Source organism: Rhinolophus hipposideros (assembly GCF_964194185.1).
Source record: "Rhinolophus hipposideros genome assembly, chromosome: X".
In the NCBI taxonomy this organism is placed as follows: domain Eukaryota; kingdom Metazoa; phylum Chordata; class Mammalia; order Chiroptera; family Rhinolophidae; genus Rhinolophus; species Rhinolophus hipposideros.
The window spans coordinates 49,026,411-49,053,802 of record NC_138046.1 but is presented as its reverse complement, the minus strand read 5'-3'; the positions used below and the strand labels follow the sequence as shown (position 1 = coordinate 49,053,802).

The following is a 27,392-nucleotide window of genomic DNA, read 5'->3' as shown; positions in this document are numbered from 1 at the left end:
AACGTACAATGGAAGAAAGACAGCCTCTTCAATAAATGGTGCTGGCAGAATTGGATAGCTACGTGCAAAAGAATGAAACTGGACTGCTATCTGTCACCATGTACCAAAATTAATTCAAAATGGATCAAAGACTTAAGCATAAGACCTGACACAATAAACTGCATTGAAGAAAACATAGGTACTAAACTTATGGACCTTGGGTTCAAAGAGCATTTTATAAATCCGACTCCAAAGGCAATGGAAGTAAAAGCTAAAATAAACAAATGGGATTGTATAAAACTGAAAAGCTTCTGCACAGCAAAAGAAACTATTGACAAAATAATGAGGCAACCAACTGAATGGGAGAAGATTTTCGCAAACAGTTCCTCTGATAAGGGGCTAATATCCAAAACATACATGGAACTCATGAAACTCAACAACAAAAAAACAAACAACCCAATTGAAAAATGGACAGAGGACCTGAGGAGACATTTCTCCAAAGAGGATATACAAATGGCAAATAGACATATGAAAAAATGCTCAACATCGCTAATCATCAGAGAAATGCAAATGAAAACCACAATGAGATATCACCTCACCCCAGTCAGAATGTCTTTCATCAACAAGACAAATAGTAACAAGTGTTGGAGAGGCTGTGGAGAAAAAGGAACTCTCATACACTGTTGGTGGGAATGCAGACTGGTGCAGCCGTTGTGGAAGGCGGTGTGGAGGTTCCTCAAGAAATTACGAATAGAATTACCATATGACCCAGCAATCGCTCTACTGGGTATCTACCCCAAAAATATAAAAGCATTTCTCTATAGAGACACGTGTACTCCAATGTTCATTACAGCTTTGTTTACGGTGGCCAAGAAATGGAAACAACCAAAATGCCCTTCAATAGATGAATGGATAAAGAAGTTGTGGTATACATACACAATGGAATACTAGTCCGCGTTAAGGAAAGATGATATAGGAGCATTTGTGACAACATGGATGGATCTTGAGAGTATAATGCTAAGTGAAATAAGTCAGACAGAAAAAGCAGAGAACCATATGATTTCACTGATATGTGGTATATAAACCAAAAAGAACAAGACAAACAAATGAGAAACAAAAACTCATAGACACAGACAATAATTTAGTGGTTACCAGAGGGTAAGGGGGTTGGTGGTGGGTGATGAGGGTAAAGGGGATCAAATATATGGTGATGGAAGGAGAACTGACTCTGGGTGGTGAACACACAATGGGATTTATAGACGATGTAATACAGAATCGTACACCTGAAATCTATGTAAATTTACTAACAATTGTCACCCCAATAAATTTAATTAAAAAAAATGGTTAACAACATTGTTGCAAAAAGTTGACGAACTTAATTGTTACACCTACTATATACATATATTCTTTATCCAATCAACTATCAAAGGACACTGGTTGTTTCCATGTCTTGGCCACCGTAAATAAAGCTGCAGTGAACATCGGAGCACATACTTGTATATCTTCACTGATAAACGTTTTCAAATTTTTTTGGTATATACCCAGGAGAGGGATTGCTGGGTCATATGGTATTTCTATTCTTAATTTTTTGAGGAACCTCCACATTGCCTTCCCACCAACAGTGTATAAGGGTTTTTTTTTTCCCACAGCTGTTATTATTAATCTTGTTGATGATAGTCATTCTAACTGGAGTGAGGTGATACCTCATTGTGGTTTTGATTTGCATTTCTCTGAAGATTACTGAGGTTGAGCATCTTTTCAAATGTCTCTTGGCAACTTGTATGTCTTCTTGGGAGAAATACCTATTCAGGCCCTCTGCCCATTTTTTTACTGTTTTTTTTTTAATTGTATGAGTTCCTTATGAATTTTGAATTATTAGCCCCTTATCGAAGGCATGGTTTGCAAAAATCCTCTCCTATTCAGTTGATTGCCTCTTTACGGATGGTTTCTTTTGCTGTACAGAAGCTTTTTAGTTTCATATAGTACCATTTATTTTAGCTCTTACTTCCTTTGTCTTTGAGGTCAAATTAATAAATCCTCTTTGAAGCCAAGGTCCATAAATTTAGTACCTCTGTTTTCTTCTATGCAGGTTATTGTTTCAGGTCTTTTGTTTAGGTCTTTGATCCATTTTGAGTTAATTTTGGTACACAGTAACAGAGAGCAGTCAAGTTTCATTCTTTTGCATGTGGCTATCCAATTGTCACAGCACCATTTATTGAAGAGGCTGTCTTTCCTCCATTGTATGCTTTTGGCACCTTTGTCAAAAATTATCCTTGCATATTTATGTGGGTTTATTTCTGGGTCTCAATTCTATTCCATTGGTCTGTGTGTCTGTTTCTCTGCAATACGAGGCTGTTTTGATTATTGTTGCCCTGCATTACAAGCTGAAGTCAGGGAGTGTGATATCTCTAGCATTGTTCTTTTTTCTTAAGATTGCTTTGACTATTCGGGGTCTTTTGTGGTTCTATAAAAATCTCATGACTTTTGGTTCTATTTCTATAAAAAATGCCTTTGGGATTTTGATGGGGATTGCATTAAATCTGTATATTGCTTTGGGTAATATGGCCATTTTAACTATGTTGATTCTTCCAATCCATGAACACGGAATATCTTTCCATTACTTTGTATCTTTTCCTGTTTCTTTTAAAAATGCCTTATACTTTTCAGTGTATAGGTCCTTCACATCCGTGGTTAAGTTTATTCCTAGGTATTTTATTCTTCTTGTTGCCATTGCAAAAGGATTTTTTTTTTCTGAAATTTCATTGTTAGTATACAGGAATGCAATGGACTTTTGTACGTTGATTTCATAGGCGGCAACTTTGTTGTATTCATTTATTGTTTCTAATAGCTTTTTGGTGGAGTCTTTAGGGTTTTCTACATATAGCATCATGTCATCTACAGAAAGTGACAGTTAAACTTCTTCGTTCCCAATTCGGATGCCCTTGATTTCTTTTTCTTGCTAGATTGCTTTGGCTAGGACTTCCAATACTATGTTGAAAAGCAGAGGTGATAGGGGACAGCCCTGTCGTGTTCCTGAACATAGAGCAAAGGGCTTCAGTTTTTCACCATTAATTAGGATATTAGCTGAGGGTTTGTCATATATGACCTTTGTTACATTGAGGTATTTTTGTTCTACACACATTTTATTAAGTGTTTAATCGTAAATGGATGTTGTATCTGGTCAAATGCTTTTTCTGCATCAATAGATATAATCATATGATTTTTGTGCTTTATTTTGTTTATGTGATGTGTCACATTGATGGATTTGTGGATGTTGGACTATCCTTGTGCCCCTGGGATGAACCCCACTTGGTCGTGATGGATAATCTCTTTAATGCATTGTTGTATTCGATTTGCTAGACTTTTGTTTAGGATTTTTGCATCTGTATTCATCGGAGATATTGATCTGTGGTTTTCTTTTTGTTGTGTTATCCTTACCAGGTTTTGGTATCTAGGTAATGTTGGCCTCATATATGAGTTAGGGAGTGCTGTCTCTTTAATTTTTTGGAAGAGTCTGAGCAGGATCGGTATTAGATCCTCCATGAAAGTTGGGTAGAATTCACTAGTGAAGCCATATGGTCCCGGACGTTTGCCTTTGGGAAGGTTTTGGATGTCTGATTCAATTCCTTACTGTTAATTGGTCTATTTAGATTTTCCAATTCCTCATGATTCAGCCTATGGAAGTTATATGTTTCTAAGAACTTGTCCTTTTCTGCTAGGTTATTGAATTTGGTGGCATGTATTCCTTCATAGTATTCTTGGATGATCCTTTGTATTTTTGTGGCGTCCATGGCATCTTCTTTCCTTTAGTTTCTAATTTTGTTTATTTGTGTCTTTTTCTATTTTAGTGAGTCTAACCAAGGGTTTGTCAATTTTATTAATCCTTTCAAAAACCATCTCTTTGTTGCATTAATAATATGTTTTTTAAACATGGTTTCTACTTTCGCATCTTTAAATAAAATGAATTCTATAGTGCTTGTTTTAGATAATTGTAAGAATTATACTATATCTCAGGGATCAGCAAACATTTTGTGTAAAAGGCCATATAGTAAGTTTTTTAGGTCTTGTGGCCCAATAAGGTGTCTGTCACATATTTTTTTCCGCTTTTTAAAATATTCCATTAAAAGAATAGGAAAAAAAAAACATTCTTAGCTCCTCGTCTATATAAAGCAGGGGTCTGACTGCTTTTGACCTGAGTCTGCCAACCTTTGATCAGTTTGTTGAAATCACTGAGTTAATAAAGAAAAGAAGGGAAAAACCACTTAAGAAGAAATGAAACATTTATCAGGTTACTAATCTTTGTTAGATAGAACTTTGTGCATTTATCTAGTCCATGTAAATTAATGATTGGTGAATCTCTGTTTTCATCTCACTTTGCCCACAACAGCACCTCTGTTGTATAGATATGATGATTACAAAGTAAGTATTGGTGAGGATGGAATAGCATAACCTAGGCACTGTGAGTCAGTGACTCACAATGAAATTGGAAGATTAAAAAGCATAGTTAATTGTGGCCCAAAGAGAGTCGTAAGGAGAAAGAGGATTGTACTCTAGTCTCCACTACTTGGGGCTCAATAAATATTTTGGAAGAAATCAGTGAATGTTACTAATTATATATGGAAAAGTTTGGGACAGTATCTCCAGAACACATTCCATTTAGGGATATAACAGGTTCACTAGCTCATTAAAGATGTTAAAAAGTCCTGGAGTAAAAAAAACCTATTTGTTTATTTCACAATGCTATATTTCTGATCTCCATTTGACCATGTTACCACTTTCCTCCTAACAGGACACCTATTACAGTAGTACATACTTATCTGTAGTTTCACTCTCTGTAGTTTTAGTTACCTATGGTCTATCAAGGTTCAAAAATATTAAACGGAAAATTGCCGAAATAAACAATTCCTACGTTTTAAGTTGTGTGCTCTTCTGATCAGTGTGAAATCTCACACAGTTATGCTCCATCTTGTCCAAGACGTGAATCATCCATTTATCCAGTGTTTCCACACTGTATATGCTACCCATCCATTGGTCACTTAGTAGCCATATCTTAATAAGGTTAGTAGTAACCTAACACTATGTCACAATGCCTATGTCATTCACCTCACTTCATCTCATCATGTTGGAATTGTATCATGTCATATCATCACAAGAAGTGTGGCTATAGTACACTAAGTAATTTTGAGTGAGAGATCATATTCACATAACTTTTATTATTGTGTATTGTTAGAATTTTCTATCTTATTATTAGTTACTGTTGTTAATCTCCTACTGTGCCTAATTAATGAATTAAACTTTATCATAAGTATGGACGAGGTCAAACAATTAAGTTTGTGAACTTCTTCTAATGATATTGCTAACCTTTTTTGATATCAGAGGAATTCTTCATTATGAATTTGTACAGACTGGACAAACAGTTAATCAAGTTTACTATTTGGAAGTGCTGAAAAGACTGCATGAAAAAGTTAGACGACCTGAACTTTTCACCAACAATTCATGGCTCTTGCATCACGACAATGCACCAGCTGACAAGGCACTGTCTGTGAGGGAGTTTTTAGCCAGTAAACAAATAACTGTATTGGAACATCCTCCCTACTCACCTTATCTGGCCCCCAATGACTTCTTTCTTTACCTGAAGATAAAGGAAATATTGAAAGGAATATATTTTGATGACATTCAGAACATCAAGGGTAATACAACAGGTCTGATAGCCATTCCAGAAAAAGAGTTCCAAAATTGCTTTGAAGGATGGACTAGGCGCTGGTGTCAGTGCCTAGCTTCCCAAGGGGAGAGTACTTTGAAGGTGACCATAGCGCTATTCAGCAATGAGGTATGTTGCACTTTTTTCTAGGATGAGTTCATGAACTCTATTGTCAGACCTTATATATATATAAAAGAAAAAACATAGTATGTATAGGGTTCAGTACTATCCACAGTTTCAGACATTGACCAGGGGTGTTGGAATGTGGATAATGGGGGACTACTGTAATAATAATTGAATAATCTTTCCACATGGCTGCAGCCATCCGGTCAGCCAAGGTGGGTGCTTACAAGTATATCCAAGAGCTACGTAGGAAGAAGCAGTCTGATGTAATGTAGTTTCTTCTCAGGGTGCATGGCTGGCAGTACTGCACAGGGCGCCCTGCCCCACCCTGGCCTGATAAAGCACACAGGCTGGGATACAAAGCCAAGCAAGGATATGTCACATAATGGATTTGTACGTGTCATGGTGGCCGTGAACATCTCGTTCCTAAGGCTTCAACCTATGGCAAGCCTGTCCATCACGGAATTAACCAGCTAAAGTTTGCTTGAAGCCTTCAGTCTGTTGCTGAGGAGCAAGCTGGATGCCACTGTGGGGCTCTGAGAGTCCTGAATTCTCACTGGGTTGGTGAAGATTCCATGTGCAAATTTTTTGAGGTCATCCTCATTGATCCATTCTATAATGCTATCAGACGTAATCTTATCACCCAATGGATCACCAAAGAAGTCCAAAAGTGCAGGGAGATGCAAGGGGTGACAACTGCAGGTCGCAAGAGCCGTGGCCTTAGAAAGGACCACAACTTCCACCATACTATTGTTGGTTGTCACAGTGCAGCTTGAAGAAGGCGCAATACTCTCCAGCTCCACTGTTACAACTAATACAGGTAAAGTTTATAAAATTCATACCTAATAAACAATTCAGGAGAGTCATATCTGCTTAAAAATAATTGAATAGTGTTATACAGAACAGCTATTTGGGTAAAACTAGTTGAGAGGAATGACTTTTATCAAATTAACTGCTCATGAGATAAGAAGCAAACACTCTGGACAAAATATAGCAGCTATTTAATAGCACAGGAGAGTGACCAAAAGCGGGAAAAAAGTAGAGAGGATTCTACTCTTGAAAGGAAGGAAATACACTGGGCAAGTTTGCATTCATTTGGCTTTCCTTCTGAGTGTACCCTTCAGTTTGCATGGCATAGGATGGCTAGAATCCAGACAAAAAGCCATAGTCTTACTGACTTGAGAAGTCAGAGGAAAGAGTTGAGGATGCCAGAATAGTTGGAAAGTCATGTGGGGGAGGGAGGTATTGTGGAATGAAGGCTCGGAGCCACAGAGGGGAGACCTTGAAAATCTGCTTGTAAATTCCACCCAAACACTTGGTTGAATCCTGAGCTTTATATTTAAGGGGAGGATTCATACAACCCAGCAAAAAGGAATAGCTGGAAGTCTGCAGTAAATGCACATAGATTTAAGTGCCGTCCATTGAAGGGAAAACAGAGTGTTAACTTTCAGTTCAGCTGTATTAACTATTTCCTAAAAAAAAGTTCAGTATTTTTCAGAGGAAGTTAAAAGAATCCAGGATGTCTGCATATTAACTACAATGTCCAGTTATGCAATTAAAACTTACTAGACATGAGAAGTAACAGGTAAAACTGACCCATAGTGAGAAAACGACCAATTAATGAAAACTAACTCTGAAATAACTCTGAAATAACACAGGTGGTAAACATTATAGATAATGATTTAAAGCAGATAGGACAAATATATTTGTTGATTTAAAGGGAAGTCTCTTCATACTGAGAGAACATATAGAGACTCACAACAGAACACTGGAAACTTTAAAAAAATAAAGAGGAATGTCTAGATTTCAAAAGCAAAGTATAAGAAAGAACAATTCACTAGATAGGCTAACAGCAGAATGGAGACAACTGAAGAAAGGGTCAGTGAACTTGAAGATAAATCAGAAGAAAGACCTAGTCAGATGAACAAAGAGAAGAAAATGAAAAGGGCGTCAGTAACCTCTGGGATAATATCCAGTGATTTAATGTAAATGGAGTTCCTTAAGAACAGGAATGAAAAAATAGGAGAGTAAAAAGAATAATAATTAATGAAACAGTAGTAATAGCAAGCATTTTCCATACTTGGTGATAAATTTAAATTTGCTGAGATAAAAAGTTGAGCAGAACCCAAGCAGTATAAAACTAAAGAAAATTACACCTAAGCACATCATAACGAATCTACTGGAAAAACAAAAAGCAAAACAAGAAAAAAACAGAACAAAACAAAACAAAAACCTGAGATTAAAAGAAAATCTGAAAGAACCTATAGAAAAAGAACACATTATGTATAAGTGCATAATGATATGAATGAGGTTGGACTTCTCATGAGAAAGAATGGATGATGTAGAACAATGTAGAATCATCATTAGTTGAAAATATTTGCAGACACAATTATGTACAGTGAAAATGTACATCAAAAGTAAAAAGCAAATTTAAGATATTTTCTGATAATGATGAGAGAATTCTTTAACAGCATACCTGCATAAAAGAAATATATAAAACTGCAAACAACAAAAGAACAAGACAAACAAATGAAGAAACAAAAATTCATGGACACAGACAATAGTTTAGTGGTTACTAGAGGGTAAGGGAGGCGGGGTATGGTAGACAAGGGTAGAAGGGATCAAATATATGGTGATGGAAAGAGAACTGAGTCTGGGTGGTGAACACTCAATCTAATAGATGATGTGTTACAGAACTGTACACCTAAACCTATATAACTTTACTAACAATTGTCACCCCAATAAACTTTAATAATAAAAAAAGAAATATAAAGAAATTTCTTCAGCCTAAAAGTCTGTTTAAAACATCACAACAGAGCTTCAAAATACATGAAGCCAAAACTGATAGAATGAAAGTGAAAAATAAATCCCCAATCACAGATGTAGGTCCTAGTAATCACACCTAAGTCATTGACAGAACAAGAAAAAAATTTATTGAAGGCATAGATGATTTGAATTCCAATATTAACAACATAGACACGACTGATACATATAGAGTGCAATAACTACAGAATACATTTTTTTTTCAAGAGCATATGGAATTTCCCCCAAGGTAGACTAAATAATGGGACATAAAATGTGACCTTATAAATACCAAAAGGTTCAAAACATCAGTACATATTCTCTACCACATGGAATGAATAAGCAATCAATAACAATAAGATCAGTAGAAAATCCCTAGTTATTTGGAAATTAGGAAGCACCAATCTAAATAACTGATAGACAAAGGAAGAAATCACAAGGAAAATTAGAAAATATTTCAAGTTGCATAATGATGGAAATGCCTCATACTGAGAATTTTGTGGGATGGAGTTAAAGCAGGGCTTACTGGGAAATAGCTGTAAATACCTAGCTTTAAAAAGAAGGGAGATTTAAAATTGGTGATTTAAGTTTTCCACTTAAGCTATAAAAGAGCAAGCACATAAAATTTAAAATAATAAAAATAAGGACAAAGTGAAAGGGTGGAAATTGACACTCTAAGCAAATAGTATCCAGAGAAAACTAGGTGTACCCATACTGATATCACATGAAACAGACTTCAGGGTAAAAAAGGTAACAAGAGACAAAGATGGACATTTCATAATTGTAAAGGGGACTATACAACAAGAAGACATAACAATCATCAATATTTATGCATCCAATAAGGGAGCTCTGAAATATACAAAGCAACTACTAACAGAACTGAAGGGAGAAATTGACCAAAACACAATTATACTAGGGGACTTAAATACATCATTGACATCATTTGTTTGGAACCACAAAAGACCCCAAATAGCCATAGCAATGTTAAGAAAAAAGAAAAATGCTGGAAGTATCACACTCCCTGACTTTAGCTTGTACTACGGGGTAACAATAACCAAAGCAGCATATTATTGGCAGAAAAACAGAAACGTAGACCAATGGAATAGAATTGAGAACGCAGAAATAAAACCTCATAAATGTGGACAGATAATTTTTGACAAAGAAGCAAAAAACGTAAAATGGAGAAAAGACAGCCTCTTCAATAAACGGTGCTGGCAGAATTTGAAAGCCACCTGCAAAGGAATGAAACTGGACTGCTATCTGTCATCATGTACCAAAATTAATTCAAAATGGATCAAAACTTAAGCAAAATACCTGAAAGAATAAAATGCATAGAATAAACCATAGGTACTAAACTTATGGATCTTGGATTCAAAGAGCGTTTTATGAATTTGACACCAAAGGCAAGTGAAGTAAAAGCTAAAATAAATGATGGGATTATATCAAACTTAAAAGCTTCTGCCCAGCAAAAGAAACCATCACCAAAATAAAGAGAGAACCAATGAAATGGGGGAAGATTTTGCAAACAATTCCTCTGATAAAGGGCTAATATCCAAAATATACAAAGAACTCATGCAACTCAGCAACAGAAAAACAACCATATTGAAAAGTGGGCAGAGGACCTGAAGAGATATTTCTCCAAAGAGAACATCCAGTGGCAAATAGACATGTGAGAAAATGTTCAACATCACTAATCATCAGAGAAATGCTAATAAAAACCACAATGAGATATCACCTCATCCCAGTTAGAATGGCTATCATCAACAAGACAAATAGTTACAAGTGTTGGAGATGCTGTGGAGAAAAAGGAACCCTCATACACTGTTCGTGGGAATGCAGACTAGTGCAGCAGCTGTGGAAGGCAGTGTGGAGGTCCCTCAAAAATTACGAATAGAGTTACCATATGACCCAGCAATCCCTCTCCTGGGTATCTACCAAAAAAATCTGAAAATGTTTATACATGAAGACAAGTATGCTCCAATGTTTATTGCAGCTTTATTTACAGTGGCCAAGACATGGAAACAACCAAAATGTCCTTCAGTAGTTGAATGGATAAAGAAATGGTGGTATATGCACACAATTGAATACTATTCAGCGGTAAGAAAAGATGAAATAGGACCATTTGTGACAGCATGGATGGATCTTGAGAGTATAATGCTAAGCGAAATAAGTCAGACAGAAAAAGCAGAGAACCATATGATTTCACTGATATGTGATATATAAACCAAAAACAACAAAAGAACAAGACAAACAAATGAGAAACAAAAACTCATAGACACAGACAGTAGTTTAATGGTCACCAGAGGTTAAGCAGGGAGAGGGGTGGTAGATGAGAGTAAAGGGGATCAAATATGTGGTGATGGAGGGAGAACTGACTCTGGGTGGTGAACACACAGTGGGATTTATAGATCCCAAAATACAGAATTGTACATCTGAAATCTGTGTAAGTTTGCTAAGAATTGTCACCCCAAGAAACTTTAATTAAAAAAAATAAAAATCAGGAAATAATAAAAATAAAAGTGGAACTAGAAATATGTGAACTAGAAAAAAACCTACACAGCTAAAAGTTGGCAATTGCTTGTTACCATGACTGATGAGAAAATAGAAAACACAAATTACCCATATCAGGAATGATCCTACAGATGTTAAAAGATTAATAAGGGAATATTATAGACTATAACAATAAATTTGATATCTTATGTGAGAAGGAAAAAATAGTTTGAGAAGCATACATTAAGTAAAACTAACTATCTAATGAAGCAAAATATGAATGCCCCTATATTTCCTAAGAAAATGGAATTATCGCACACCACACACACAAATTCCTGCCTAGGATTTCTCACTGGTGAATTACATAAAATATTTATGTAAGATTCAATATCAATCTGTCATAAACTCAGAAAACCGAGGAATAAGGACTGATGCCCAACTAATTTAATGAAACAAAAATGGATATGTCCTGTTACTCCCACCAGACAAAGACAAAAATTACAAAACCAGAAAACTATAGCTCATTCTCCCTCATTATATACCACAGATGCAGAAATTCTTAACAGAATTTTGAAATCAGATCCAATGGCATATAAAGTGCCTAATGCACTATAGCCGAAGAGAGTTTATGCCAGTAATGCATAGTGGTTTAACATTTGAAAATCAAAAATTGTAATTCACCATATTAAAAGACTAAAAAAATCAAAAACTTTAGCCCTCCATATAATTATTTGAATAGATACATGCAGAGAAAGCATTTAACAAAATTCATTTCTGTCTCTGATTAAAAACGCTCAGTAAACTAGGAACAGAAGAGGTTTCCTTGACCTTAAGGGGCTTCTACCAAACCCCTTTAGCTGAAATTATACTCAGTAGAGAAATACTTCATTTCTTTCTCATAAGATCAGCAACATGCCTGTTCTCACCACTGCCTATTCAAAATTGCCAGTGCGGTAAGACAAGACATATTGGAAAGGTAGAAGTGAAGCTGTCTTTTTTTTTTTTTTTTCTTTTGCAGATGGCATGATTTGCCAATGTAGAAAACTCTATGGGCAATACCAAAATGCTCCTAAAACTTGTGAGTTTAGAAAGATCACAGAATAAACAAACTAATAAAATAAGATCAATAAACAAAAATCAGTTACATTTGTGTATTCTAACAATGAAATACAGGAAATCGGAAGTATAAAAAACATCTTTTATAATATTAATACCATCAAAAATTTGAAATACATAGGAGTAAATGAGATAAAAATGTGCAAGTCCTGTACACTGAAAACCACAAAAGTATTGCTGAGAGAAATAAAAGACCTGAATTAATGGTGATATATATCATGTTCATGGATTAGAAGACTCAATATCATTTATGTACCAATTCTTTCCAAATTTTTCTACAGATTCAATGCAATTCCAAAACAGTATAAAACTATAGTATACATGATAGCTAAAGGATAGACGTATAGATGAGTGAAACAGAATAAAGAGTCCATAAATGCACCCATGGATGTATGAGGAATTGATGGGTTGTTTGTGTTTTTTGTGTGTGTTTTTTTACAAAAGTACAAAGGTAGTTCAGTGGAGAAAAGATAGTCTTTTCAACAAATAGTTCTAAAAGAATTGAATATGTATATGCACAGAAATAAACTTTTACTCATTGCTTGCACTGTATACAGAAATTGGCTCAAAATGAATCATAGACTTACACGAAAATGTATAAATATTTTAGAAAAAAACAGGACAAAATCCTGGGTTAGGCAGATATTTCCTAGATAAGACAACAAAAACATGATCCATTAAAGAAAAGGCTGTAAGATTTTGTATTTCGTCAAAATTAAGAACTTGTTCTTTTCTGAAGACACTGTGAAGAGAAAGAAAAGACAAAACACAGTCTGGGAAAAAATATTTGCAAATCACATATCTGATAAAGTCTTATATCCAGAATATATAAAGAAATCTCAAAGCTCAATAGTAAAACAAACATCCTCAAATAAAATTTATTTAGAAACAAATTGGCATAAGATTTTAAGACACTTCACAAAGTAAACATGAAAAGTTACTCAATGTTATTAACTAGGGAAATGCATAAAAAACCATAATGAGATACCACTATAAACCTATTAGAATGTCTAAATACTAAAACAGAACTATATCCAGTAAAGACAAAGATATGGACCAACTGGAGCTATCATAGATTGCTGGTGTGAATCTAAAATGATGCACACTTTGGAAAACAGTTTGGCAGTTTCTAAAAAAAGGTAAACATAAACTTATCATATGACCCTGTCCGTTCCTAGGCATTTACCCATGAGAAATGAAAGCATATGTCTATATAAAGCTTGTACATGTGTTCATGATAGCTTTATTTCTAATAGCCAGAAACAGGAAACAACTGCTCATTACCCAGTGGGTGAATCAACAAATTTTAGTATATTTATGTAATGGAATACTACATAGCAATAAAAGTGAATGAACTATTGACACACACCACACCATGCCTGAATCTCAAAATAATTATGCTGAGTGAAAAGTTAGACAAAAAGAGTGGCTTCTGTATAATTCATTTGATACAAAATTCTAGAAAAGGCAAATTATAGTAACAGAAAATCAATCCATGCCTTGGGGGTGGGGGGTTGTCATGAGGAAGATATTTTAAAGGGACACAAGGAAGTTTTTCATATTTATAATGTTCACTTTAACAATTTTTTAAAGACCTTTTATTTTAGAGCAGTTTTAGGTTCACATGAAAATTGTAAGAGATACAGAGATTTCCCATATACCCGCTGCCCACACACATGTATATATGCTCAGGCACAAGTTCTCTACATTCAGCACCCACCAGCAGAGGGGTACATTTGTAACAACTGATGAAGCTACATTGATTTATGGTTATTACCCAAAGTCCATAGTTCACCTTAGAGTTCACTCTTGGAGTTGTTTATTCTGTGGGTTTGGACAAGTGTATACGTAATTGTATGTATCCATCGTTATATTATCATACAGAGTATTTTCACTTCCCTAAAAATCTTTTGTGCTCTGACTGTTTATCTCTCCCACCCCCAACCCTCTAGCAAACAATGGTCTTTTTACTCTCTTTATAATTTTTTTCTTTTCCAGAATGTCTTATAGTTAGAACCATACAGTATGCAGCCTTTCCAGATTGGCATCTTTCACTTAGTAATAGGCATTTAAAATTCCTCTGTTTCTTCATGGCTTAATTTCCTTTTAGTGATGAATAATATTCCATTGTCTAGACGTGCTACAGTTTCTTTATCCATTCACCTGAAGGACATCTTGGTTGCTTCCAAGTTTTGGCAATTATGAATAAAGCTGCTATATAAATGCAGATTTTTGTGTGGACATACGTTTTCAATTCCTTTGGGTCAATACTGAAGAATGCTATTGCTGGATCATATGGTAAGAGTATGTTTCATTTTGTAGGAAACCACCAAACTGTCTTAAAAAGTAGCTGCATCATTTTCCCATCCCACAAACAGTGAATGAGAGTTCCTGTTGCTCCGCATCCTTGTTAGCATTTGGTATTGTCTGTGTCCTGGATTTTTGGCCACTCTAATGGGTGTGTAGTGGCATCTCATTGTTCTTTTAATTTGTATTTCCCTGATGTCATATGTGGAACATCCTTTCATATGCTTATTTTCCATATCTATATCTTCTTTGGTGAGGTGTCTGTTACAGTCTTTGGCCCATTTTTCAATCAGGTTGTTTTTCTTATAGTTGAGTTTTAAGAGCCTTTTGTATATTTTCGATAATAGTCCTTTATCAGATGTGTCTTTTGCAAACATTTTCTCCCGATCTGTGGCTTGTCTTTTCATTCTCTTGACATTGTCTTTTGCAGAGCAGAAATTTTTCATTTTGATGAAGTTCAGCGTATCAATTATTTCTTTCATGTATAGTGCTTTTGTTGTGTGAGTATCTAAAAAGTCATCACTATACCAAGGTCATCTAGGGTATTTCCTATGTTATCTTCTAGGAGCTTTATAGTTTTGTGTTTCACATTTAGGTCTCTGATCCATTTTGAGTTAATTTTTGTGAAGGTGTGATGTCAGTGTCTATATTCATTTTTTTTTTTTTTGGCATGAAAAGTCCAGTTGTTCAGCACCATTTGTTGAAAAGATAAGGAAATTTTTGTGAGTGATGGATATGTTCATTATTTTGCTGGTCACCTATGTGACAAAATTTTTCAAATTGTATACTTTAAATATGTGCAATTTATTGTATATTAATTTTATCTCAATAGAACTGCTTTTTAAAAGTATGTTTAACCGAAAAATAATGAAACACAGATTCCACTGAAGGAACGTGTCCATGTGCACACAGCTAAAAATAACCCAAACTAGCCAGATTCATAATGACAGCAAGAAATTAACCAATTGACAGCCTAAAATTAATATCACAAACATTACCTAAACAAAGTGTGCCCCTCTATCAATGACATCTGTATTTACAGGGGCTTGTTTAAAAACACAGATTCTTTTGTTTTTTAAATTTATTTATTTATTAGTTTCAGGTGTACAAGACAAGGTAATACTTAGACGTTCACCATTTATATCCCTCACACTGTGAACCCCCCTCCCCCCATCCACTATCCCTCCGACCTCACACTGAACCATCACATTATATATATAAAATTATAGTTGGCATTCATTAATGAAAAACACAGATTCTTAGGCTCCATAGAAAACCTACTGATCTAACTCGGGGGGTAGGGCCAAGTACTCTGTTTTAACAATTTGTCCAAGTGGTTCTGATGCAGGCACATTTTTGAGATCTTCTGATCTAGATTATCTCCATTTTGACAGTTGCCGGAGATCCATATTCTTGTTCTCCTATTTATATTACATCAAATATTCTTTGTGCTATATAATTAAAAAAAAAGAAATTACACAAAAAGAAGACCATAATTACATTACCCAATTAAATCATTGTTGTCATATGTCCATTAAGGTATTGCTTTGCCCATATGTTGATATAATGTTTACAATATTATGTTATAATCCATATTATATTATATAATCTATATTTTTTATCCAATATTATATTATAATCCAAAATAATTTTAATCTCAAATGTTATTATACCACTTTGTCCTAGTTTTAATTTTTCATATTCTCAGAAATCCAATTTTTTTCCTGTTAAGTTTATATCTTCCTTGACAAACTAGTCTTAATATATTTTTTTTCATTCCTGTGATTGTGTAACTTTCTTATTGTGATTATAAAGTGCTCTTCCTGTAAAATTGTAACATTTTTTAAGTGCCTTTGACTCAGAAACCAGGCTCTCCTTCTGAGTAAATCAGTTTGTTGTTATTCTTTTTAATACTAGCATGTGGTATATTACAGCTTTATTACAAAAAGTCACTCTTTGTTTAATTTCTACTAATCTTATTTTCTGAATTTTGGGCAAACACATGTGCCATGAATTTTATATAATTAATTAAGGAAGTTTATCCATTGCATAAATATTTACTGAGTGTTGGTTCTATTGGGCACTAAGAATACAATGATGAAGAGAGCATGATTGAGTAGATGAAGGGGTAATGGGGAAAGTGGAGTCAAAATTATTACAAATTTATGGCTGAGGAACCTGGGTTGTGCTATTTCCTGGAATAGAGAAGATAGTAGAATGATAATGATTCAATTGTTTGTTTATATTAAGTTTGTTCTTGGGAAAATTATACAACTTCTCTTTTCCCTAACTCTTCATCTGTAAAATGGAAATAATAGTATTTACCTCGTATTGTCATTGGTAGGATTAAATAAACTAAAACATGGAACAAGTTTAGAATAAATTCTGGCACATAGAAAACACTCAATACGTGTTTGCTGTTATTATTATTGTTGTTGAGTTTTAGGTGCCTGTGTGATAATTCAAGTGGAGATATTTATGACAGTTGGCCCTGTAAGCTGAACTTTTAGGACAAAAAGTGTTGATATTTGAGATTTCCTAAGGAAAAGGAGAGAAAGAGTCAAAAAAGGAATCCAGAGTAATACCAATATTTTAGGGACATGCAGAGAAAGAAGAAAATTATTCCACAAAGAAAAATAAGAATGATTTTTTTTATCCAAATATGGGTGTAGGATAGATGTTAAGAAAATTGCCTTCATTGGCTGATGTTAACTTTTGTCCGTTAGCTTTTGTCTGTTACTGCATGTGAGGTGATGGCTAGGTTAGGGTTAAAAGTATTCTGTGATTAGGGGTTGACAGAATTCCCCCTTTGGTCTCATTCTCCCGAGTAGGGGAGATACAAGATGATGTTGCTTTCTGTCTGTTTTGCCCGCATCAGCAGATGAGGTGGAGAAGTAACTAAGTTATATCAAAATGACATGAGAGGCATGTTGCCAGTCTTTGGAAGGCCTTGGGCCAATGGTCCCAGGCGAGAACAGCAGGGGTTGTTTGTCCGAATGAACTGGCCCTTCAGCCGGATTAACAATATTCTTATCACAGTGACTGCTGGACCCTCCTGGAACTGGCCATTCCTGGAGGGGGAGGCAGGAACAAGGAATTTGGTTCTAGGGTACATCTGAGAAAATATATAAGACAGACACCAGTTGGCAGTGTAATTTTGTCATTTTGTCATTTGTCATTGGTGATTATTCATCATTCTAACATTTTGGAAACTTCCAGCAACATACAGCTCACAACACCAGGAGACACCCTAACTTCCAGCTGGTTCCTGACCTCTCCAGTGTTGTTCCCCTTGGTTAGCCTCCTTAAGAACTTGTTAGCATTTTAGAAACTTGTATGCAGCTTGCAGCATCAGAACACTCCCTAACTTCCAGCAACAACAACCACAATAGCAACTGCAACAGCAGCAACATTCTTGAGAACTAGCAAGCAGCAGTGGGAGACGCCTGAGTTTCTCTCAGCTGCAGACCTGGCAAGGTTTTGATTTATGACATTTCCACTGTTGTTTTTCCTATGGTTTGGTGAGCTTTCGGCATCTACTGTAATAGTTACTATCCTGTAGCGCTTATTACTGCTTTTGGATACTCCTTACTGATGTTATTTGTATATTTAGCCAAGTAATTTTTGATCAATAGTAGACATATGTTGAGATCTTTTAAACTTATGTGTATGTGTACTCCTTTGACATGATATTCTTATCAGTGTATATAGTTTAATCGTAACCACCTTTATTTTCTGTCGTTAGCACCTCATTTGAATTGCCTTTGTGTTTTGCTATTGCATATTGCTAAATAAATTGATTAGATATTGCTAAATAAATCAATTAGCCCCTCTCTAGAATGTCCTCCCCTTTCTTTTCCCCCTTGTCATTACAATGGGCAAGCAGCATAAAACAAGTTCTTTTTAAAGTTTGACCTGCAGAAATAGACACACTATGCTATTTTATATGTTTGTGAGTGTTAGCAAATTACAGTAAAATCTAGATTAGTTGTAAGGATTAAATGATTGTCTGACAGTAACAAAGGGTAGGCACACAACAAATGTCAACTTTCCTGCCATCTGTTAGGAATTAGGTAGAGGACTATCCCTCAACCTCTCCTCTTGGAAGGCTTCTATACTTTCTACTCCAGGAAGCTTTCTACCTTTCAAAGGTTGGGAATTTCTCTTGCAATTGTTTTTGCTACTGTCCTTCTATCTTCATATAATATTACTCAATTAGCTACATAGTGTGAGGAGATTTTAGGATATATAACTTATAGGTATATGTTTTTATATATATATATACCAACACAGTTAAACTTTTTAGCACCCTCCGCTTTCAACTTCTAGTTTATTCCTCTCTTATCTGTAGCCCAGATAGCAGTTATACGTCTGACAAAACATAGCTCTCTTCAAGCGTTATCCTCAAGTTTTAGCAGAGATAACTTCTAAATACCAGCAGATATCCCAAATTGTAGCTATGTTACCACTTATGGAAATGTACTCGAACTAGATTTCTCTTTTTCCTTCTAGCTTCCTTTCTGACTGGCAGTTAACAGATTTCTACTACCAGCTGTGCCAGGAATAGGCTACGTAATGATTTGAGCAATCTAGCTCTAAAATTTTTGAATCTTTTATTTCTCCTCTCTTGCTCTATTTCCTTCAAAATAATTGGGTTGAGGTTCGTGAATATTAAATTATCATAATTCTGTGACTAATTAAAATAATGAAGAGATATGTTTATATAAAATAGAGAGAAAATATAGTAATATGTAAATAATAATGGTTGTCAAAGTTAGAACTACCATTAATTGGCTAACAGTTGCTTCATTGTCTTTGAAGTACTGGGTGGAAACTGATCAGAAGTAGCCTTTTCAAAGTACTTATATTTATTATAGGATGATCCAACATAACAAGGAATTATTCAATACAAAACTAGCTAGCTAGACTAAGTTTAGTTCTCTCTCTTTCTCTCTCTCTCTCTCTCTCTCTCTCTCTCTCTCTCTCTCTCTCTCTCTCTCTCTCTCACTCACTCATACATCCTGGGGACATGCATAAAAGTCTACTACACCGTAGTAGAAGTTACTACACCGTAACTTCTAGGTGAATGTGCCTTCAGTGGCCCATTGGTTAACTGCCTTGTAGGTATGGAAGCTTTCTCTTTCTTAGTTGCTGCCTAGGCTGTCACTGTGGGTAGGATCTAGTGAGAGGGTTCACAGGTGAGGTCGAGTCTCTGGCCAGAGACTCAGCCCTTAAGCCTTAGGAAAGTAGAGGAACTGCTTGCAGCCATATATTTGGGAGCATGCGTCATGAAGCAATGAACCCTCAGGGTTCTTAAACTTAATACTGGTGAGTTTCTGTGATTGGATCCCCTACTGGTGTTGGGGGTTCACACTCTTACTGTGATTGGCTCTATACAGAATAACTAACCCTACTGTGTTGATGTTATGGTATGTTAGTATACATGGTAGCTCTGCTACACTCGCCTCTCTGGCTGTGCCTGTATGCACGTCAGTCATCCTTACAGTATGGATGCTTATGAGATGTGGTGGAGCCTCACTGGTAGGTAGGCAGCCCTCCTGTGTTGGTGTTCATAAGTGCTGTAGTCAGAACGGGGATGTGAGTCACAATTCAAATAGGAATTCTGGTTAGAGGAGTTACTTGTGTTTTTTCTCTTTTTTTATTCTCTACAATAAACATTTATTTTTTGCATTAATTTTACAATCAGAAAAAAGTATACAAAATTTTTCATGTGCTAGATGAAGTATTTTTCTGGATAATTTATCTCCAATCAGCTAATGAATTTCCATTCTTTATAATATTACAACTCTTCTGCAACAAATCTGAGGGGGGTGGCCAGTTGGCTCAGTTGGTTAGAGTGCAGTGCTCGTACACCCACATCGCCAGTTCAATTCCCACATGGACCAGTGAGCTGTGCCCTCGACAACTAAATTGAAAGCAACGACTTGACTTGGAGCTGAGCTGCGCCCTCTATAACTAGATTGAAAAAAACAGAACAAAACAACAACAACAAAAGATGACTTGACTTGGTGCTGATTGGTCCTGGAAAAACACACTGTTCCCCAACAAAAATTTAAAAGAAAAATCTGAAATCTTCTCTGATGGTTTCCTTTTACCCTTCTTCATCCCTGCACCATACTTATTTCATTTAACCTCTGCAGACCTGCTTTCCTAGATTTATTAACATCTTTCCTGTTAAATTGTTGATGTCAGTATGTTTAAACCACACTTCATCTCTGATAAACTTTTTACTTTTTTAGGAAAGCACAAGATTACATTACCATATATAATATTAATTCAGAATAGTTTGTGTTTTTTAATTCACATGTTACAGGTTTCCCCATGTTAGTGGATACTGTGGATTTTGTATCAAGTTAGTTTTCTCTAAATAGTTCTTTGATCTTTTTGAATCTCAACGACGCCTGTGCTTGAAAATTCACAAATAACCTTTCCTTTCATTTTTGTTCAATTGCAGGGGGAGAGAGGATTTCCAGGTTTGGAAGGCCATCCAGGTTTACCTGGTTTTCCAGGTCCCGAAGGGCCTCCAGGGCCTTGGGGACAAAAGGTATGTGCCAAGTTGCCAACCAGTAATATCAGAGGAATTAAGCCAACTCAAATGTGGAAATAGGTGTCAAATCAACTAAAAAGTTACTGAATTATAGCCAGAAACTATTTAAATAAAATAATAAAATGGCCATGAGACTACTTTATTGTTAGTTTAAAAACAAAACAGAATATTACTGCCACATTCAAGTATTTTTGAAAGATGCCCTTATTTGTATGTGGTTATTGGGATTATTCACAAAAATTAAGTTCTGTCAGGAACTTAGCTGAGCTGGAGAGAGCTATACTGCTAGGTGTCAGAATAGCTGATTAAGACTGCCAAAATGAAAGTAACCATCAAGTTTTAGTCACTTACTGTGACAGCATAAGCAAAAAATTAAACCAGAGAAAGTGCCAACTTCCCCACTGTTCATTTTTCCTCATGGAAGAGCACAAATGAGGGTCAGATGGATTAGTGCAGACATGGGAAATTATTCCACTGCTGAGAGAGCTTGAAGCAAAAAGCTCCTGCTGTGTTTCATTGTTGCTTTTTTATTTGTTTGTATATGGACCTGAGGGTGGGATGAGAGAAAGGACAGGGGAAAGAGCTGGGATGGAAAACTACTGAATCAGAGTGCAGAACAAGCATCCTCAAGGATTCCCATTTTCCCACGAAGGCTCTAGAGGCCTTTCAATGCAGATAGTTGTTTGCAAATAGTCAGGGGCCCGAGTTCTTGACTACAGCTCCCAACAGAGACTGCCATGCATTGGCTGTGCACTACGTCTCGTGTAGGATGGGCCTTTGTAATCATCTATGGCTTGGCTTGAAACATCACAGATAGGTGTGCTTATTTAATTAAAGTTTATTGGGGTGACAATTGTTAGTAAAGTTACATCGGTTTCAAGTGTACAATTCTGTAGTGCATCATCTATATAGCTCATTGTGTGTTCACCACCCAGGGTCAGTTCTCCTTCCATCACCATATATTTGATCCCCTTTACCCTCATCTACCACCCCCCTTTACCATCTGGTAACCTAAACTATTGTATGTGTCTATGAGTTTTAGTTTCTTCATTTTTTGTCTTGTTCCTTTGTTGCTTTTACTGATATGTGGGATGTAAAACTGAAAGCAACACAGATAGGTTTTTAGCCAGGAAATAGACTCCTCTATTGTATCTTTTGATTTTTTTAGGACCTGAGTGAGAAACATAGAATTCCACATCATGGACATGAAAGGGTTGGTCTTCAAGGAGTTATGTCAAAAATTTGATAATTATTCTGAGGCCACAGTAGATCATGGTCATGTTCAAAATTATTCCAAGTCTGCCTGGAGGATTGAGTGTAACCATGAGCTCCAACCACCGCAAAGCCAGGAATAGATGGCCTATAACCCATCGATCTGCTCTAGAAAGCTTTCTACTTAAGTCTTGTGATAGACATTTCTACTTTGCCAGTTTTCAGTGATCTAGGTGCAACATGAAGTGCTGGCAATAACAAGACCCCTCCTTGATTTGTCAGCAGGAAGTTGAAGGTTATACTCGGGCCAAGCAATTAAGGCTAGTCTGTTGTGCTTTCAATGCTGAAATAGTGTCATTAATAACTTCAGTACATGTCAAGGACAGGTTGCAAACTACGTTTTCTAATTGAACAACCCTGACAGTGGAAAAAGTTGCTTAGAACACACGCATGAGCAGATGACAATGCCACAGAATAAATCCTGAGTAACCAGAGTCTACTTGGTTCTGGAATTCTCCTTTTATTCTATTTAGTGTGATATGCTGAATGGGAGGGTCTGGTTTGAACATTTGGAAGTCTTTCATTAATTCCCCATATGTAAATGTTATATTGGTAGGAATGTGGAAGGCCTGGATTTTTAAAAAATAAAGAATACCCCAAGGGGGACACACACAGTGCTGGGAGTGTAAAAGTCATTCATTACCATGGGAGTCAATCAACCAGCAATCCCTGCTGGTGGGCAGAATGCTTGAGTGCAATTGGAAAAATTTGCATGAGGTGGGGCAAATATAGGAGAGTAGAGAAGGCCACCTCTATTGAGGTCAAAATAGCCCCCAATGGCAGATTCCATATCCCTTCCCCCAAATACTTCACTTAATCCCATCTCAGACAGGAGCAAGTTAACATCTGAGGAGGTATTTTGTTTATGTAGTGTCAGAGTCCAACTGTGGCAATATATCACATCCAGTGTAATAAGATTGGGATAGCTGAGATACGAAAAAGTTCCATGTTCAGTGAAGTGTTCTTTTCTTGTATTTAGTAGCAGAGCAGCAGACATTTATCTGTAGGGTTGGGGGGTAGGTGACATACGAGGTCTGACAATTAAGTTTGTGAATTCACCTCAGAAAAAGGGCTACATACCTCATTGCTGAATATCACTACAGTCACATTTGAAGTGCTCCCATTGGGAAGCTGTGGACCGACGCCAGCACCTAGTGCACCCTTCAAAACAGTTTTGGAACTCTTTTTCTGGAATGGCCATCAGAGCTGTTGTATTACCCTTGATGTCCTGAATGTCATCAAAATATCTTTCTTTCACTATTTACTTTATCTTCTGGTAAATAAACAAGTCATTGGGGGCCACATCAGGTAAGTAAGGAAGTTGTTCCAATACAGTTATATATTTCTTTTTGTTTTTGTTTTTTGATTTAAAGTTTATTGGGGTGACAATTGTTAGTAAACTTACGTAGGTTTCAGGTGTAGAATTGTGTAATACATCATCTATATATCACATTCTATGTTAACCACCTAAAGTCAGTTCTCTTTCCATCACCATATATTTGATCCCCTTTACCCTCTTCTATCATCCCCCCCCCCGCCTCCGCTTACCCTCTGGTAACCACTAAACTATTGTCTGTGTCCATGAATTTTTGTTTCTTCATTTCTTTGTCTTATTCTTTTGTGGTGGTTAGTTTTATGTACCGCACATCAGTGAAATCATATGGTTCTTGACTTTTTCTGTCTGACATATTTCGCTTACCATTATGATCTCAAGATCCAGTTTATTGTTTCAGGTCTTATGCTTAAGTCTTTAATCCATTTTGAATTAATTTTGGTACATGGTGACAGACAGCAGCCCAGTTTCATTCTTTTGCACGTGGCTCTCCAATCCTGCCAGCACCATTTATTGAAGAGGCTGTCTTTTCTCCATTGTATGTTTTTGGCTTCTTTGTGAAAAATTATCTGTCCATGTTTATGTGGGTTTATTTCTGTGTTCTCAATTCTACTCCATTGGTCTACGTGTCTGTCTTTCTGCCAATAACACACTGTTTTGGTTATTGTTGCCCTGTAGTACAAGCTAAAGTCAGGGAGTGTGATGCCCCAGCATTGTCCTTTTTTCTTACGACTGCTTTGGCTATTTGGGGTCTTTTTTGGTTCTATACAAATCTGATGATTTTTTGTTCTATTTTTGTGAAAAATGCCATTGGGATTTTGATGGGGATTGCATTATATTTGCGTATTTCTTTGGATAATATGGACATTTTAACTATGTTGATTCTTCCAATCCATAAGCACGGAATGTCTTTCCATTTCTTTACGTCTTCTTCAGTTTCTTTTAAAAATATCTTAGTTTTCAGTATATAGTTCTTTCACATCCTTGGTTAAGTTTATTCCTAGGCATTTTATTCTCTTTGTTTCAATTGGAAAAGGAATTGCTTCTTTTTATTTATTTTTCTAAGATTTCATGTTATTATATAGGAATGGAATCGACTTTTGTATGTTGATTTTGTAGCCAGCAATTTTACTGTATTCATTTATTATTTCTAATAGTTTTTTGGAGGAATCTTTACGGTTTTCTATATATAGCATCATGTCATCTGCAAACAGTGACAATTTAAGTTCTTCCTTCCCAATTTGGATGGCTTTTATTTCTTTCTCTTGCCTGATTACTCTGGCGAGGACTTCTAACGATATGTTGAAAAGAAGAAGTGAGAGGGGACAGTCCTGTTGTGTTCCTGAACGTAGAGCAAAGGGCTTCAGTTTTTTACCATTAATTATAATATTAGCTGAGGGTTTGTCATATATGGCTTTTATTATGTTAAAGTATTTTCATTCAATACCTATTAAGTATTTTAATCATAAATGGATGTTCTATCTTATCAAACACTTTTTCTGCATCTATTAATATAATCATATGATTTTTGTCCTTTGTTTTGTTTATGTGATGTATCACATTGATGGATTTGCAGATGTTGAACCATCCTTGTGCCCCTGGGATGAACCCCAATTGTTCATGATGAATAATCTTTCTAATGTATAGTTGTGTTCGATTTGCTAGAATTTTGTTTAGGAGTTTTGCATCTGTATTCATCACAGATATTGCTCTGTAGTTTTCTTTTTTGGGTTATCCTTACCATGTGATGGTATTAGGGTAATGTGGCCCTCCTAAAATGAGTTAGGGAGTATTGTCTCTTCTTCAATTTTTGGAAGAGTTTGAGTAGGACAGTTATTAGATCCTCTTTGAATGTTTGGTAGAGTTCACTAGTGAAGCCATCTGTTCCCAGATTTCTGCTTTTGGGAAGGTTTTGGATGACTGATTCAATTTCTTCAACAGTGATCGGCCCATGTAGATTGTCCAGTTTTTCGTGATTCAGCCTAGGAAGGCTATATGTTTCTAAGAACTTGGACTTTTCTTCTAGGTTATTGAATTTGGTGGCATATAGTCCTTTATAGTATTCTTGGATGATCCTTTGTATTTCTGTGGCATCCGTGATAACTTCCCCTTTTTCATTTCTGATTTTGTTTATTAGTGTCTTTTCTCTTTTTATCTTTGTGAGTCTCATCAAGGGTTTGTCGATTTTATTCAACTTTTCAAAAACGAACTCTTTGTAGCACTAATTTTTTTCTGTTATTTTTGTTCTCAATTTCATTTAGTTCTGGTCTGATTTTTATTATTTCCTTCCTTCTGCTGACTTTGGGTTTCATTTTTTCTTCTTTTTGTAGTTCTTTAAGTTGTAGCGTGAGGTTATTTATCTGGGGTTTTTCTTGTTTATTGAGGTAGGCTGGTAATGATATAAATTTGTCTCTTAAAACATCTTTTGCTGCCTCCCAAAAATTTTGGTAGGATGTATTTTCCTTGTTGTTTGCTTCTGTGTATCTATTGATCTTTCCTCCTATTTCTTCTTTGACCCAGTCTTTCTTTGAAAGTATGTTGTTTAATCTCCACATATTTGTGGTTTTTTCTGCTTTTGGTAGTTGACACCCAATTTTAAAGCCTTGTGATCAGAGAATATGCTTGGTACGATTTAAATCTTCTTAGGTTTGCTGCGGCTCCTTTTATGTCCCAATATATGGTCTATCCTTGAGAATGTTCCATGTACACCAGAAAAGAATATGTAGTCTGTTCCACGTACACTTAAAATAATGTATATGGCTTATATTTATTTATTTATTTTTTATTTGGATGATCTATCCATAGCTGTCAATGATTGCTTGGTAGTTGCTTGGTATATTTTGGTTCTTGCTTATTGGGAGTATAAATATTGATGACTGTTATGTTTTCTTGTTGTATAGTCCCATTTATTATTATGAAATGTCCATCTTTGTCTCGCTATCTTTTTTATCCTAAAGTCTGTTTCATCTGATATAAGTATAGCTACACCTGAATTTCTCAGGATACCATTTGCTTGGAGTGTCAGTTTCCACCCTTTCACTTTGAATCTATATTTGTCCTTGTAGCTGAGATGTGTTTCTTGGAGGCAACATATGGCTGGGTTTAGTTTTTTTGATCCAAACAACTACTCTGTGCCTTTTTATTTGTGAATTCAGACTACTTACATTTAAGGTGATTATTGATATATGAGGATTTCCTTTCATTCTATCCTTGGTTTTCTGGTAGGACTGAGTCTCCATTGTTTCTTTGCCTTTTTGTTGCTGTCTATTAGTTCAGTGTGGTGTTATTTTTATTTTTCCCTCTGTTTCTTCTTTTATTCTGTTACACATTTCAGTTCTGGATTTTTCTTTTTTGAGTCATTCCCATTATGTTTATGTAAAGGAAACTTTCATATTTAGAGTATTCCATTTTCTGGAGTATGCTTCCTTTCTCCTTTCCCTTATGCTGGTTCAGACCTTTATTATCTTCCCTTTTATGTTTTTGTTGTCCCAAATTATCCCTATTTATGCTGGTCGAATAGCCTCCTTCAGTATTTCTTGTAGTGCAAGTCGTGTGTTACAAAAATCTCTCAGCTTCTCTGTGTTCAGAAAGGTCTTTATTTCTCCTTCATATGTAAAGGATATCTTTGATGCAAAAATTATTCTTAGTTCATAATTCTCTCTTTCAATAGTTAGAATATTGAGTCCACCCCTCCTGGCTTG

The 27,392-nt window shown here is 35.7% G+C and overlaps 1 protein-coding gene and 1 pseudogene across 3 annotated transcripts in view; both read left to right on the top strand.

The window, feature by feature from the left end:
* The window catches only part of COL4A5 (collagen type IV alpha 5 chain), a gene marked incomplete at its 3' end in the record, with an annotated part of 361,897 nt that overhangs the window by 99,397 nt on the left and 235,108 nt on the right, over nt 1-27,392 (top strand). For both annotated transcript variants that reach the window (XM_081043685.1, XM_081043684.1), the window contains exon 3: nt 20,994-21,083. In XM_081043685.1, coding sequence (XP_080899811.1) covers nt 20,994-21,083 — 90 coding nt within the window. The remainder of the gene's footprint in view (nt 1-20,993; nt 21,084-27,392) is intronic.
* LOC308494440 (large ribosomal subunit protein eL15-like) lies at nt 5,992-6,579 on the top strand (annotated as a pseudogene). Its single transcript has one exon. The product of its transcript is annotated as a large ribosomal subunit protein eL15-like (transcript).